This window comes from Solea solea, chromosome 11, assembly GCF_958295425.1.
Source record: "Solea solea chromosome 11, fSolSol10.1, whole genome shotgun sequence".
In the NCBI taxonomy this organism is placed as follows: domain Eukaryota; kingdom Metazoa; phylum Chordata; class Actinopteri; order Pleuronectiformes; family Soleidae; genus Solea; species Solea solea.
Genome location: NC_081144.1, coordinates 18731360 through 18744417, shown reverse-complemented (window position 1 = coordinate 18744417; position 13058 = coordinate 18731360). Strand labels below are relative to the sequence as shown.

General features: G+C 38.7%; 1 protein-coding gene across 3 annotated transcripts; it reads right to left on the bottom strand.

Annotated features, from left to right (window-relative positions):
• Positions 1-17: 17 nt before the first annotated feature.
• Positions 18-12932, bottom strand: nadka (NAD kinase a). 3 transcript variants are annotated; one of them, XM_058642814.1, is made up of 12 exons: positions 12797-12932; positions 11852-12017; positions 10128-10205; positions 5092-5221; positions 4617-4725; positions 4411-4496; positions 4206-4308; positions 3962-4107; positions 3021-3120; positions 1544-1701; positions 1332-1414; positions 18-926 (listed from the first exon to the last, which is right to left on the bottom strand). In XM_058642814.1, exons 2-12 carry the CDS (start codon positions 12001-12003, stop codon positions 779-781), a joined length of 1293 nt encoding a protein of 430 aa, XP_058498797.1. In that variant the 5' UTR covers positions 12004-12017; positions 12797-12932; the 3' UTR covers positions 18-778. The 3 variants fall into 3 exon arrangements, with proteins under 3 accessions (XP_058498797.1, XP_058498798.1, XP_058498799.1); XM_058642815.1 differs by lacking the exons at positions 11852-12017; positions 12797-12932 and adding an exon at positions 7608-9173 and having other exon boundaries at positions 10128-10178; XM_058642816.1 differs by lacking the exons at positions 11852-12017; positions 12797-12932 and adding an exon at positions 7791-9173 and having other exon boundaries at positions 10128-10178.
• Between the last annotated feature and the right edge of the window lie 126 nt (positions 12933-13058).

The window sequence follows — 13058 nt, the reverse complement described above, 5'->3', positions numbered from 1 at the left end:
AAGTGCAGTTTTGCAACAAACGCGTTTTAGTCTAAGATCGTCCTAACTGTTGCATTTATTTTTGAGTCAGACAACTGCATTTTGTTTTTGAAAAACTGCATTGCAACGTGCAGTTTTTCACAGCATAGACTCAGAAAACTGAGACATCCCCAGAGCAATATTACTGCCAAACTCCACTATTTTGAATTAGTTTATATATTAATGGTTGCTAATGAGGAGGATATTTACAGACTCTGTGTTTATGCTGAATTTTCCATACATACACTTTACTGTATGTTGATACTGAGTATTCAGAATTGTAAACTGTGGAATGTCCAGTAATTTAATTACATAAATAAATTAATGATGGTATATTTTGAGATTTTTTAAATGATTATTTCTGCATTATTAGCATTTTAAAGACCGACCTCTCTGCTTTTAACTTCATTTGGCTAAAACGGGCAGTTGAGAGGAATATTTGTGGCAACATTAACTCTGAATACACAACGAAGTTAGTGAACCGGTTAATATTTGTAAAACTTAATATACCACTATAAACATGAAATTAAACTGTTATAATAGTAATGATTTAAATTTTAGTGATTTCACTAAAGGTTTTCATAGTTTTTCTGCCAAAGTACAACATAAAAGGCAGTAATTTACTGTAATATTCGACGGTCTTCTTTAAATACATATGAAGGATAATGTTTGGGTTTTTTTTTTTTGTTACAAAACGGCACAGAGTGTGGTCAAGTTAAAACCAAGACTATGGAGTCACGAAGACATGATGGAACAGGTCTCAGTACTCCTCGTCCTCTGAGCTGAGGTAGTTCTGCTTTTTCCTCACGTTCCAGTGCAAACACTGGGCCAGGCTCTCGAACCAGTCGTTGACCGGGTCCCGGAAACAGATAGAAGGAACGGGGAAGCAGGAAGTGGTGATGGTAATGCTGTGAAAATAAGAGAATAAAAGGGTTCCATAAGAGACTTTCATAGACAAAAGCCTGAGTGAGGAAAGAAAAAGTATAGGACTTTGCAATCACAGCGGACAAGAAAGGAGGTGATGACATCAGATGTGGTAACTCGACTTCCCTCTGAGACAACACTGGGTGTTTGTTGAACACAACTCCAATAACTCGACCTGACAGGCCGTCTTATTTCAGGAACGAGGAAGGTAATTATCTTTGGGTGAGTTACATAAAGGAAGAAGCACAATCTGGCACAAGGGACACTTGGACTGGAGTCATTTAAGCAGGTTGATAAGGTTACATAACAAAGCTGCTGAGCCACCTCAACTTATTGTCCATTATTCACTTTGCTTTCTTGGTTTTACGTGTCGGTGTACGTGGACAAACCTGTCACCGTGGCAGATCTCTTGTCTCTTGCGTCCATCAAACGACACCCAGGCCGTGTTTCTGGCGTCACGTGACAGCATTATCTAACAACAACAGCAAAAAAAAGACAACTTCACTAACTGTACATTGTGTAGCATCGGCATGAAAGCGGCTTGTAAAAGAAGACAATGTCAAGAGCCACTGACGCCCCTGACGCGACAGACTGTAAATACCTTCAGCTCCACACCAGCCGGCACCACAATGGGTCTGAAGGAGAGAGAGTGAGGGCAGATGGGGGTGATCATGATGGCGGGGACGTTGGGATGAATCATGGACGCTCCAGCTGCGACAGCGTACGCTGTACTTCCTGTAGGTGTTGACACTATCACACCTGAGGACACACACAGACATCACTTTAAACTCAGAAACAAAGCCTATAAACACACAAAAGCATCAACTCTTTGCTAAAGTCAATACAAATGATCAGGACTTGCTTTTCACAATAAAAGCATTTCATCCACAAATGTCCCTGTATATACAGCAACATAAAAGAAGCATATTATACTTAAAAAAAATACAGTAAAATAAATAATATATCCATTACTTTGTGACAAGTTCACTGGCTTGTTAGATTTAGTTTGATTCAATGCACTTTTTTAATATAGGTTATCCTTTTTTAAAACACAAATCTAAAATACGAGAGATGATGATTTAAAAACTACCTACGCGTCATTGTGTTTATCATTAGACACAGACAGAAAATGTAAATATAAAGTCTCTCTGACAGACTCATCTCTGCAGTTTAGGAAATATGAAACAACAGAGCGAAGCCTTAGCTCTTCTTTGCAATGGACAAAAAACTAAATAAATGTCATAATTTAACGGCAGGAATTCGAGCAAACTAAAAAATAGAATATATTTTGTGTGAAGGTTCTCAGTCCTACATGTCATTGTATCTTCAGCTGTAGGTAACTAGACTTGTTTAGTTAAGTTGAAGACGTTTCACCTCTCGTACAGGAGTAAAGTATTTAGCTTCTGTAGGCCGGACACCTGGTCCGGCCTGGCTCGGATCCTAAACTCCCTGACCCAGTTTCAGGTTGTTACTTTCACTGGAGTCAAGGTGTGAATGAGGGACATTAAAAGTCTGTTCCGCCCATAACGACTATAGAGGCCACACTGTGTGAGTGTGTGAAGCACGAGAAACCACCGACTGTGCACAATTAGTATTAGCAGAGAAAAAGGACGGCACTGATGATGTGTATAATGTTCTGAGATAAACGCCCCGACTCCTCCAGATGTGTGTGTGTTTGTCATGTGGGTGTGAATCCACCTCCCTGTGCCTCCTGACCACAGTCACTGAGCTACAACAAAAAAGCTGAACCTCTGTGGTCGTGGCTGTCAACGAAGGAACGAAGGATCATTAAAAGACGGGACATTGATCGGTTCATTTATATCATAGACATATGTATATGTATATGTATGTTTTTCCTTCTATAAAAATCCATTTGCATACAGTGTGTGCACGTGTCGCCCCAGACACGAAAACAAAACAATAATGCTAATACTGAGAAACACACAGAGAGTTGTGCGGAGCTGATATTAAATACCAGTCAAACCTGAAAATCTATCCGCATGTTTGACATTCGTAAAAACATACAGCACACTTTCCCCTCACCCCTGAACTGTAAGACATATTTTCTGCACACTCACCATCTCCCTGCACTGTGGTTATGAGGTGTCCATCCAGGAAGAGGTCAACATTGGAGAGATAAGAGGAGGGTCCTCTGTCCACCACCACCTCATTTAGAACCTGAAACACACAGAGAGAAAACATAGGTTTCAATAACAGGAAATGCAGTCTGTCATAAACCATAAAAAATAAATAAATCATGTTTTCAAGCAATCAACCCTGTTTTGGTACATTTAGGATCAACCTGTTTAGCGTGGTTTTTAAGGGACTTAAAGTTGAGTATTTCAGAAACTGTTCACCTTTCCACACACAACCATCTCCACAGTTTATAGAGAATAGTCTGAAAAAGCAAAAACTATCCAGGGTCACATGTACCTAATAAAGTGGCAGTGAGTGTATTTTACAAGACACACTGTAATTATACACAAAGATGTACATGGACAGATAAAAACAAACCAATGCTTTTAAACAGAGACTCTTAAAGCTCTCATCTGCACTAGTCTAACCTCCATACACCTGGTATGTAGGTTAGACTAGTGCAGGTGTGAGCTTTACGACACCGCTGATGATTAACATTTACATTTACATCTGTGGGAAACTCCAAGTCATCATTATTATGATCATTATTATTATTATTATTATGACGACGCCCAGGGGACGTTATGTTTTATGTTGGTTATCATCCAACAAGATGAAAGAAAACACAGCAATCTTTCCGAGGGTGAATGAATAATTTGGGTAACCTGAGAATGGTTGGTGTCAAAGAGACATTAAATGTGCTCACATACACAGCAATTTCACATCGTTAAAACAGGTTTGTCGTTTTTACATTGCTACTTGGCTCTGTCGAAGCCAAGAACATGCTTCAACTCTTAACTGCGCTCTGTCACAACACGAGAAACCTGTTTGCTGTGTTATTGTCATGCTCAATCAATGTCTCGGTATTGGTTTAAGACCCTACCTGATACTGCATCGCCTTTTGGTTGCTTTCATTGTCCCCATTGGTCAGGATGATACCCTCTTCGTCCACTAGTCTGTCTTTCTTCTCCCGGTTCTCTTTAAGCACTCGGACTTTCAAGCGACTTCGCAGGACAATGGCAGCATTCCCTAGTGACAACACATGTAAAATAGGTAAATATGTAAACATACACAGGAGCACAGCAATACAGAGGAACCGGGGAAACAGGTTAGAGAATGTTCAATACCTTCAATAATTTGGGTAACCTGAGACTGGTAGGTGTCAAATTTAAAAGGAGTCAGGAAGCCTAGGGAGCCCAAGTGGAAGGCCATAACTGGTGGAACACTCTCCTTAAAATAGGAAATGAGGAGAAGATTTGTTAAAGTATACTGTTCAATCTAAAACAACCAATAAAAACATGGGATATTTACAAAGTGACAAGAGCTGAATACCTGAAAGAGGGAAGATGCATACAGCAACGTTCCATCTCCACCAAGACAGATGATGAAGTCGACAAGATTTGAGATGTCATCAAGATCTACAAAAAAAAAGAATTTGCATTTTTTATCTTTCATATATACATACATATATATATACATACATATATATATGTGTGTATGTACTATTGAGTCACAACAAAGATAAGTGGCCGATTTACCTTCTCTGAAAGTGCAGAATTTCTTGGTAATGGCTCCAAAGTTTTCATCTGCTGATATGGCTGGGTCTTCTAGAATTTTCTTTTCTACATAAACAATCATGTTTTTCACCTTTCAATACAAAAGGATACAAGGTTAGAAATCGCCGTGAAGCTAAATTAAAAAAATATATAAATGCATAAAAAAAGAATCAAGTCTTAGTTACACAAATGGGGAAATGGATTATTGGTTGGAGGTACACTGATTAAACTGGTTTAAAGGTAAAACAAACAAAAAAAAAAGACATTTTAGGGCTGGAGTTGCAGAACCATGATATTTTTGTACCAGGTTACACTGTCAGAATGTCATATCATCCCCATGTACAGAGTCAGCAGGAGTTTGACCTGACTGCAACATGGAGGTCATTAGCTTGATCCCTCATCAGCTTCCCACCCACAACCACTTAAGTCCACTCTTGAAGGCAACACGTGGTCGTACCTCTGAGAGAAATATGCAGAGCTCTTTGAAAGGCTGAAACAGGCTGGCATCTCGGATCTTCTTGATGACAAGGACACTTTTTGGTGGCTTGTTCCACGTCAGTCTCTGACTAGCGGGGTCCTGAAAGTGCCTGGACACAAACACATAACATGTTATGGAGGGCAACACAAACTCAACAGTCCCCAGTCAAGGATTCCCAAGGAAAACAAAAATACAGCAAAATTACAGTTAGATCTCACTGCAGCGAGGACCTAAGCATGAAGCCTCAGAACTCTGGTGATGTAAGATCTGTAAACTAACTGTTTATCATAACCACAACGGCTAAGTACATATCCAATTAGAGACACCAGCTTAAAGTCCAGCTCTGTTGTAACATAGTGTACTGAACTACCGACCTCCACGAGTCATCTGCAGGGCTTTCACCTTAACTCATGTTAGAGACCAATCAATAGCACGAGTAAAAAGACATCCATCAAGATAAAAATGGGAGCGAATGTAAAAAGCTCTGCAAAAGTCAGCTCATAAAGCCCACGGGCATTCTGTGGCAGCAAACAAGGAACCACGAGTTGTGACAGCAAAGGTTCTCAGAGTAAAAATGATTCAACAAAACCACAGTCTCTTGACTTGTGTTAGTTTCAGCTCGGTTCCTAAAGCATTAGGAAATTAATGACTGTACTACAGACGGAGTCTGCTTCTCATACAAGGCTTTATTTGTGTGATATTAAAAAAAAATGCTCTTTTACTAAAAGATACTCCTCACTTGTTGATGGAATTAAATAAAACCTACAAACTGACTTACATCTAAATCCTGGTATCTGCCCCAAAAATCCAGTATTGGTCAGGATCTAGACATCAGGAAGTATGTGGTTCCTATCAGCATTCAGCAATTCTCTGTATATATATATATATATATGTATATATATATATATACACACACATATATATACTGTCAGGGTTATACCAACTCACAGGGCCTACACCTCAAAGCCACTTTCACACGATGAGCGTAATTGGAATTGCTAAGCTGGTCACTGAATGCCATGTTGCATTCATATTGCTGCTGAAACATGTTTTGTCAAAGAAAAGTAACGAGATAATAGTGACGAGATAAGCTTTTGCTTCTCCCGCTTTCCCTTTCGGTTATGTGTATTGTGTGAACTAAGATGATGTGTGATGATGATTGATCTAACTGACATGACCGAAATAAACATATATAAATAAATAAATAAATAAAGTAATGACAGTTTCAAGTGCAACAGAAGCAGTGTCAGTTTTTTTTAGATTAAAAATAATTTGACTCAAATTACTGACATCAAAAAACAAGTGAATGGGTTAACATCTCTTTTCTTTTTCTTCTCTGTCAAAGATTTGTCCATCTTATCCTCAACATGTTGTTTTGCTTTCTCAACAAATCCTGATAGCCTGAATCTTAAAAAAGAGACTCTAAACTACATTAGACCTCACTGGTCCTGATACCATCCATTTCTGTGCGCTCTGACATACAATATCTTCTCTCTGTGTCATATAGTATATTGCAGTAATGGCAGTCACCATGTATATATGAACTGCTGTTCTACATGTAGTATAATAACAAGACTGTGGGTTTACTCTCCGCCTGAGGACCTGAAAACTAAATGTATCTCGCCCAACAGGTTAAATAATAAATAAACCAAACGACAGAGTCCTGACATGGCTCAGATAAACATCACACGAGGACACAAAACTTTTTATGTGTTTTCCAACACATAACACAAGAAAGAAGAACAATCATTACATCTCCTGTTCCTCTTTTTGTTCACTCTGAAAGTATCAAATCACAACACACACAATATATATACTGTACATGAGAACCAAAACACATCACCGCCATTACAAAATGAAGTGGGAATATTGCCACAGATGATTCACAATAGCAGTATTTCTTTGGTATCGGGTTGCATTTTTATAGAGCGTTTGTTATTTTCATCCCTGTGGCAACTTTTTGATTTACTTTTTTTTTTAAAGTTGCCACAGGGAGACAAACACAGTCAAACAAACCCTACATTAAGTGAAACATAACTACCCAAAGACGGACAAATACCAGGAGTAAACGAAACTGGGTTTGAGACATAAATAAATGAGACAAAGAAGAACGTCATTAACATGTGAAACAGCAACGAGCTGTGATCTATTCAGGAACATGTTATCCTCCAACAACTCAGAGCATCCACACCCTGATCTCCTGCTTTCATTCAACACTCAAACTTTAACATATATATATAATTTGAAACCATCTCATTCCAACCCTGCAAATTCTGAGACACATGTACTGTGCAAAAACTCATCGACTAATATACTATAAGATCAACTTTCAGTCACATCATTCTAATCCAAATGGCAATGATCACAGAATCTGCCCATCTCGTTGGCAGTGATCCATGCACCGCCTGCAGACGCTAATGCAGTTAATATTTTACACATCAAACACTTTCTCTGCTGGCAAAAACTCAAGGAAGACGATAGACAATTTTCCTCACCATTTCCACACTTTGTTGTCGTCCTGCAATTGGCTCTGGTTGAACTTCATGACTGTGTACATGTACAAGGGAGGCTGCCTCAGGTCAACTCAGCTGGAGAACGACGCTCTGTTCATTCTACCTCTAAGAAATTTCTCAAACACAGTAGAGCAGCTGCAGCAACAGAGTACGATGGCTTCTTACATTCAAGTGGAGAGTGAGCAGGCAGCTGTGTGACAGGCAGACAGAGGCAGAGGCAGAAGCAGAGGCAGAGCAGAGCGTCGTCAGCCTCCAGTGTCAGCTACAGTAACATCCCCTCCAGCTGGAGTCACTGTGGCTGCATCTGTTCCAGTCAAGACTTGACATAAACCTTCCTGGTGAAGACTGCTGCTGCTGAATAAAAGCTCTCACTCGACTTAAGGTGACTTCATCTCAGCCCCCACCCACTCCACTGAGCTGAACACGCCCACTCCACAAAACAACTTTCGTCATTGGACAGGACAAGTGTGACTTCTCTGAACAAACACAGTGACACACCTGTTTCTAAAACCGGCATATCCATTGTAATGAAAGGTATTGTAGCTCAGTGAGCTACGTTTTGTTCCAAAATATAGATGAAAAATACCTCTTCTGACTTTGTCACCTCACAGGGAAATGTGATACTAACCACCATGTCAACTTTGAATGATTAAAAATATTACTAGGTGTTTAAAAAATGAGGTTTCATAAGGGGGCGGACCAGACTCAAGACTCGAGCTCTCAAACCCAAGGCACCCAAGTGTTGGAGCAGATGCAGTTACTCATGAGTGAACAGTAAACTGCTGATCGGCGCATTAATGTTATGTTATCATATTTTATCATTTCAACGTTTCAAAAAGAGCTATTTCCAGTTTTTAGTCTTTACTTCATAATTCTTTACTCCACTATTTTCTAGCATATATAATGTGTAAAAAGGAGAGACTCTTCATTTGCTTTAAATGCACCTAAAGTTTGGTATCTCTCCGTTACACTCTAATAAGTGAATAAGCTGAATGTTATGTGAAGCCACAAAAGGGAGTAACCATTCATGTCATTTTATGGACAACATTATCAAGGATGGGAAAATGCAGGAAGGGGAAGTAAAACGATGTCATGAATTCCAGGACTACAACAGGAACTATTTGACTTTCTTAATGTTGCATCCCAGTCACCATAAGGAAATAAACATACCCACTTTTTTTTTAAATGCAGGCAACTCGTCTCTTCACAGGATTTTTTCATTAAAAAATGAATATGGTGGACAGCTGTCGTGTGCCAGTATGTCAAGACAGTCGGAGGATCTGATATATTAAATCTGTCAGCTTCTATTTTTCGATCATAGTGTGCAGTGAACTAATAGTTCGGTTTTATGGACCAAACTATTACTCGATTAATCGTGAAAATAATTGACTGACTAATCGATTGTGAAAATAATCGTGGGTTGCAGCTCCACTTCCTTCCATCGAGCTCTTCCTCCTACCCTTTATTTTAGAATGAAGACAGCCTGGCCTTACTACTTTAAAACCTGTTTAGCAGCTTTGAGAAAGATAATCCTTGAATCACCGTCACCTAAAGACAAACAGGAGTAAAAAGGTCAGTGACCCGTAAATGTTTTGACTAGAAAAAAAAGTATTTCATATTTCTCCTCAGTGATTCTTGATGTAGACGTGTTTGAGCAGGTGGAGACATGCAGTAACATGAACTGCACCTGTTTATGACATCCAATCCAGCATATTTATAACTGTTTATCAATTTATCAATTATTAACCATGAGGAAATGAATCAACAACTATTTTCATAATCAATCAATCAATCTGTTTGAGTGTTGTTATTTTGTTTATTATTTTTATTATTTATTTTGCATTTCATGGACAAAACAAACAATGGATAAAAGCTTCTGCTAAATGACATGTAATGTAATTAATTGAGAAATTAATCTACATATTAGTTGATAGTGGAAATAATCATTAGTTATGGGCATAGCTGCAACAATTTAATCCCCATGTACCTACGAAAAGTGGTTTGTCTGTATTAAAAAATATGGGATGGATTATGTTGTTAGGTAATTTCATGAAAAACAATTACATATTTTTAGTCATTAAATGTATTAATCAAACAAAATGGTTAAGGAAATAGTCATTCATAGGATGATCTACATATGTACATTTTTTGCAGTATGAGTCAATTGTGTGTGGTGGTTTATTAAAAAATAGCTTAAAAATGTAAATATACATGTTGTTTGTTAGGGTTAAGAGAAATACCGCACGAGCATCAGATAACAGCAGACTAAATGAAGCGCACAAGTCACATAGAATGTTTTTACTTTAGACAGTAATACTGCTTTTGGTTTGCCTTCATATCTGCAAGTTCAATAATGCATTCAGCTTTAATTTAAAGTGTCAATATAAAATCTGATTTTAGAAGACCAATCTCTTACATCACTGTCTATTATCACCCCCCAAAAAAACCCATTGGTACAAATTCTTCTTGTGATAAAGAAACTCTTGACTTTGTCCAACTTACATTACAGTGTTTGGATTCTGGAGCATGCATGCCTTTGGGCCAAATGTGGTCACAGGGGTTGGTCCATGAAGAGTCCTCCTGAAACAATAAACAAAATGACACATATTCAGGTTTAACATACACACAATTCTTTAAGTATTCAATTTGTTTTATTAAGAAAAAACAAAAAAACACAAACAGTTGTTTCCTACATTAAAAACATCTTTGATTCAAGTTTCCAGTCAAATTGTAAACATAAAAATTCATTTTCAACAATGTCATAGCTGTTACATGATGCGTTTATATTTTAGGAGTTTCCACCACTGGTTTGAGTTTCCACCACTCAAACCAGTCTGGGGCCACATTCTGGAGGAGAATGCATTTCAATATCGTTGGCAAGTATTACCAATGTGTTGTGAAACATGACAAACAAACACACTGATCCTGCAGGACAAACCCAGTGAAACCCAGTGTCAGTAAAGGAAAAAACATTCACTGTTTTAATAACCATTAACATGAACATGTCAGTGGACAGGCTGCTCTCTGCTCAGTGACACTGAGCTGTGGCGGAAAACAAAATGGTTGCCTCTTACTACAGAGGCTTCTGCGCTGCATCACATCACAAGGCCGACAAATCCTCTTACCAGTCTTATTCTGCGAATTCACCATCTGCTGTTAGCTGGTCCTTAAAGCTGCTTTAGGCAACATTTTCATATCAATGTGACAGGTGTTGCTCATTGTAACAACAGAAAATTATCACAAACACTGACGATTGGTGTTCTGCCTTTTTAAACTCATAATCTCGGTATTAGTCACAAAACCAGACACAAATCCAAACTTCTCACAATGGCTGGAGGCAAATGTTGGCTAACACTTGAGTTATAACACAAATATAGTTGCATGTGGTGTGACAGTGTCAAGAGATTTGAAAGATTTGCTTTATCCAAGTTCAATTTAAATTTTAAATATTGACAATAGGCTTTTTCTTAATCTCTGATTTCACTAAGCAAATATACATTCATGTAGACTTTTTCAGCAGCTTTCAGCGAAAAGAACCAACTTCCCTGTACAAAAATGTCTGGCTTTTACAACATTTTTATGGCCCCACTAAAGAATGGACCTCATCACAGTTGCTAAAACATACAAACTCAGTCCTTGCAACACAAAAAGTGAACAAACACTTCAGGCCATTTCAGCTTCTATTTCCTTGAAGTAACTGCTGTGGGTATTGTGTGACATTGTTGACACATTTTAGAAATGACAGGAGTGGTACAATGCTTATGTAACAAGGCTGATTCAAGCATTTCTCAAGCAGCAGGTGTTCTCAAAAAACAAAGAGCAGGTTAATATGCTGTGGCCATTAACACAGTTACCCTTTGATACCAGGCCGATGTTGAGTTCTTCTGAATTCCACATCCATCTCAGATTTTGTCAAGCGAGTGGTGGTGAAGTGTTACTTTAATTATTCGGTTACCAATAATGTGACACTGGACTGGATCCTAAACAGTAACTCGGAAATATATATACAGATATAAGGCTGATTCTAGATGTGCCAGTGAGACCACAATCATCTGCAAATACCTGCATTTCTAACTATTTTAGCCAGAATATAAAGTGATTCAAACAGCATTTCATAAAGGAGTGACATACTAACATGAAGTTGTCTGGTTAATATTGTCTTTTGACTCCAAACATAGGAAGTGAACAGGTCACCAGGTGCAAGCCTGTCTGTTGTGCACACCCACCTGCACTCAGAGGAGCTGCCGACAGAGGAGGTACTCAGGCTGCGGGTCTTCCTGATGCGTCGAGCCAGGCTGCGGCGGGCGACCTCTCCTCTGTCACAGGTGGAGCAGCAGTATGGGGTCTTTTCCACTCGCACCTCCTCTCCACCCTCCATCTCAGACAGCCAGGCTGCTCATAGAAAGATAGTGCACATCAATTATTCATGAATCTGAAATTAAATAATAGGAGCACAGTAATCGTCAACAGTCATTTTACATAAATTACATCGTTTATTAAAAAGAGTTACATAAAGCAACACATTGACAGCTATGAAACAATCACTTCTACATGTAGGAAATGCCTGATAGAAACACACATGTGAGTATATCTTAATATGCAAAAGTCAGTCTATAATTCGGCACTTGTTCGATCAACTAGGTCATACATATTATGCTAATTTATAACCGAAATACCCGTGTAATGACTATGCCATGCCACAGAAACACAACACTGTGTGGGTGTAAATATTCAACAAGTATCAGTAATTCTGCAAAGTTATGACAAAAATCTGAAACGTTGTTAGGTGTGAAACAATAAATTGGTGGAGCTTGTTTTTTTTTAGCTTCAAGTAAAGTTTAATAAGTCTCCCATATCACGTGAGGTTACTAAAGGTAACTAGCAGAATTAATTAACTATAATATAACTATATGCTAGCTACGTGTACAACTAACGTCACGACAGAGTGGGGTTCAAAGTCGTAAATCAAGAAGCTTTGTTTTTTTTTTTTAGAAAAAGTAGCGTCAAAAGTCAAATGAGTAATAAACGGTAGTTACAACTAGACTAATCTGCGGCGCCGGAATCCACAAAATCAACTGTGAGCTAAGAGTTAGCAAGCTAAACCATTCGTTTGCGGTAGTCATGACAAAGCGTTAATCTCTTTCACTTGAAAGAAAGTGTGAGTTACCCACAGTTGTACACGAGACGACACGAATGTGCTGCAGTCAGACCCCCGCGGCCGTTCGTGGGTCAGTGTGACGCCGTCCATTCACCGCAACAACAGCTACAGTTTCTACTTTAGCACCGAAATCTGTCAACACTTCCTGACTGACACTCAGCGACCAATCAGCGGCTCGCTCCTCTCTGACGTCATGTTGGACGACCTCACCAGACTGATCAGAACAAAGAAAAACAAATGCGTTATTTATTACCACTTTTAAAGCTCAATATCAG

What these genes read in the sequence shown, in the direction of transcription:
- nadka (XM_058642814.1), bottom strand. Translation starts at nt 12,003, where the DNA reads ATGGAGGGTGGAGAGGAGGTGCGAGTGGAAAAGACCCCATACTGCTGC. An exon ending in GGTTACCCAAATTATTGAAG is followed by an intron (nt 4,108 to 4,205) that starts GTATTGAACATT and finishes TGTTGTCACTAG; the next exon opens with GGAATGCTGCCATTGTCCTG. An exon ending in CGGCTGGTGTGGAGCTGAAG is followed by an intron (nt 1,415 to 1,543) that starts GTATTTACAGTC and finishes TGTTGTTGTTAG; the next exon opens with ATAATGCTGTCACGTGACGC.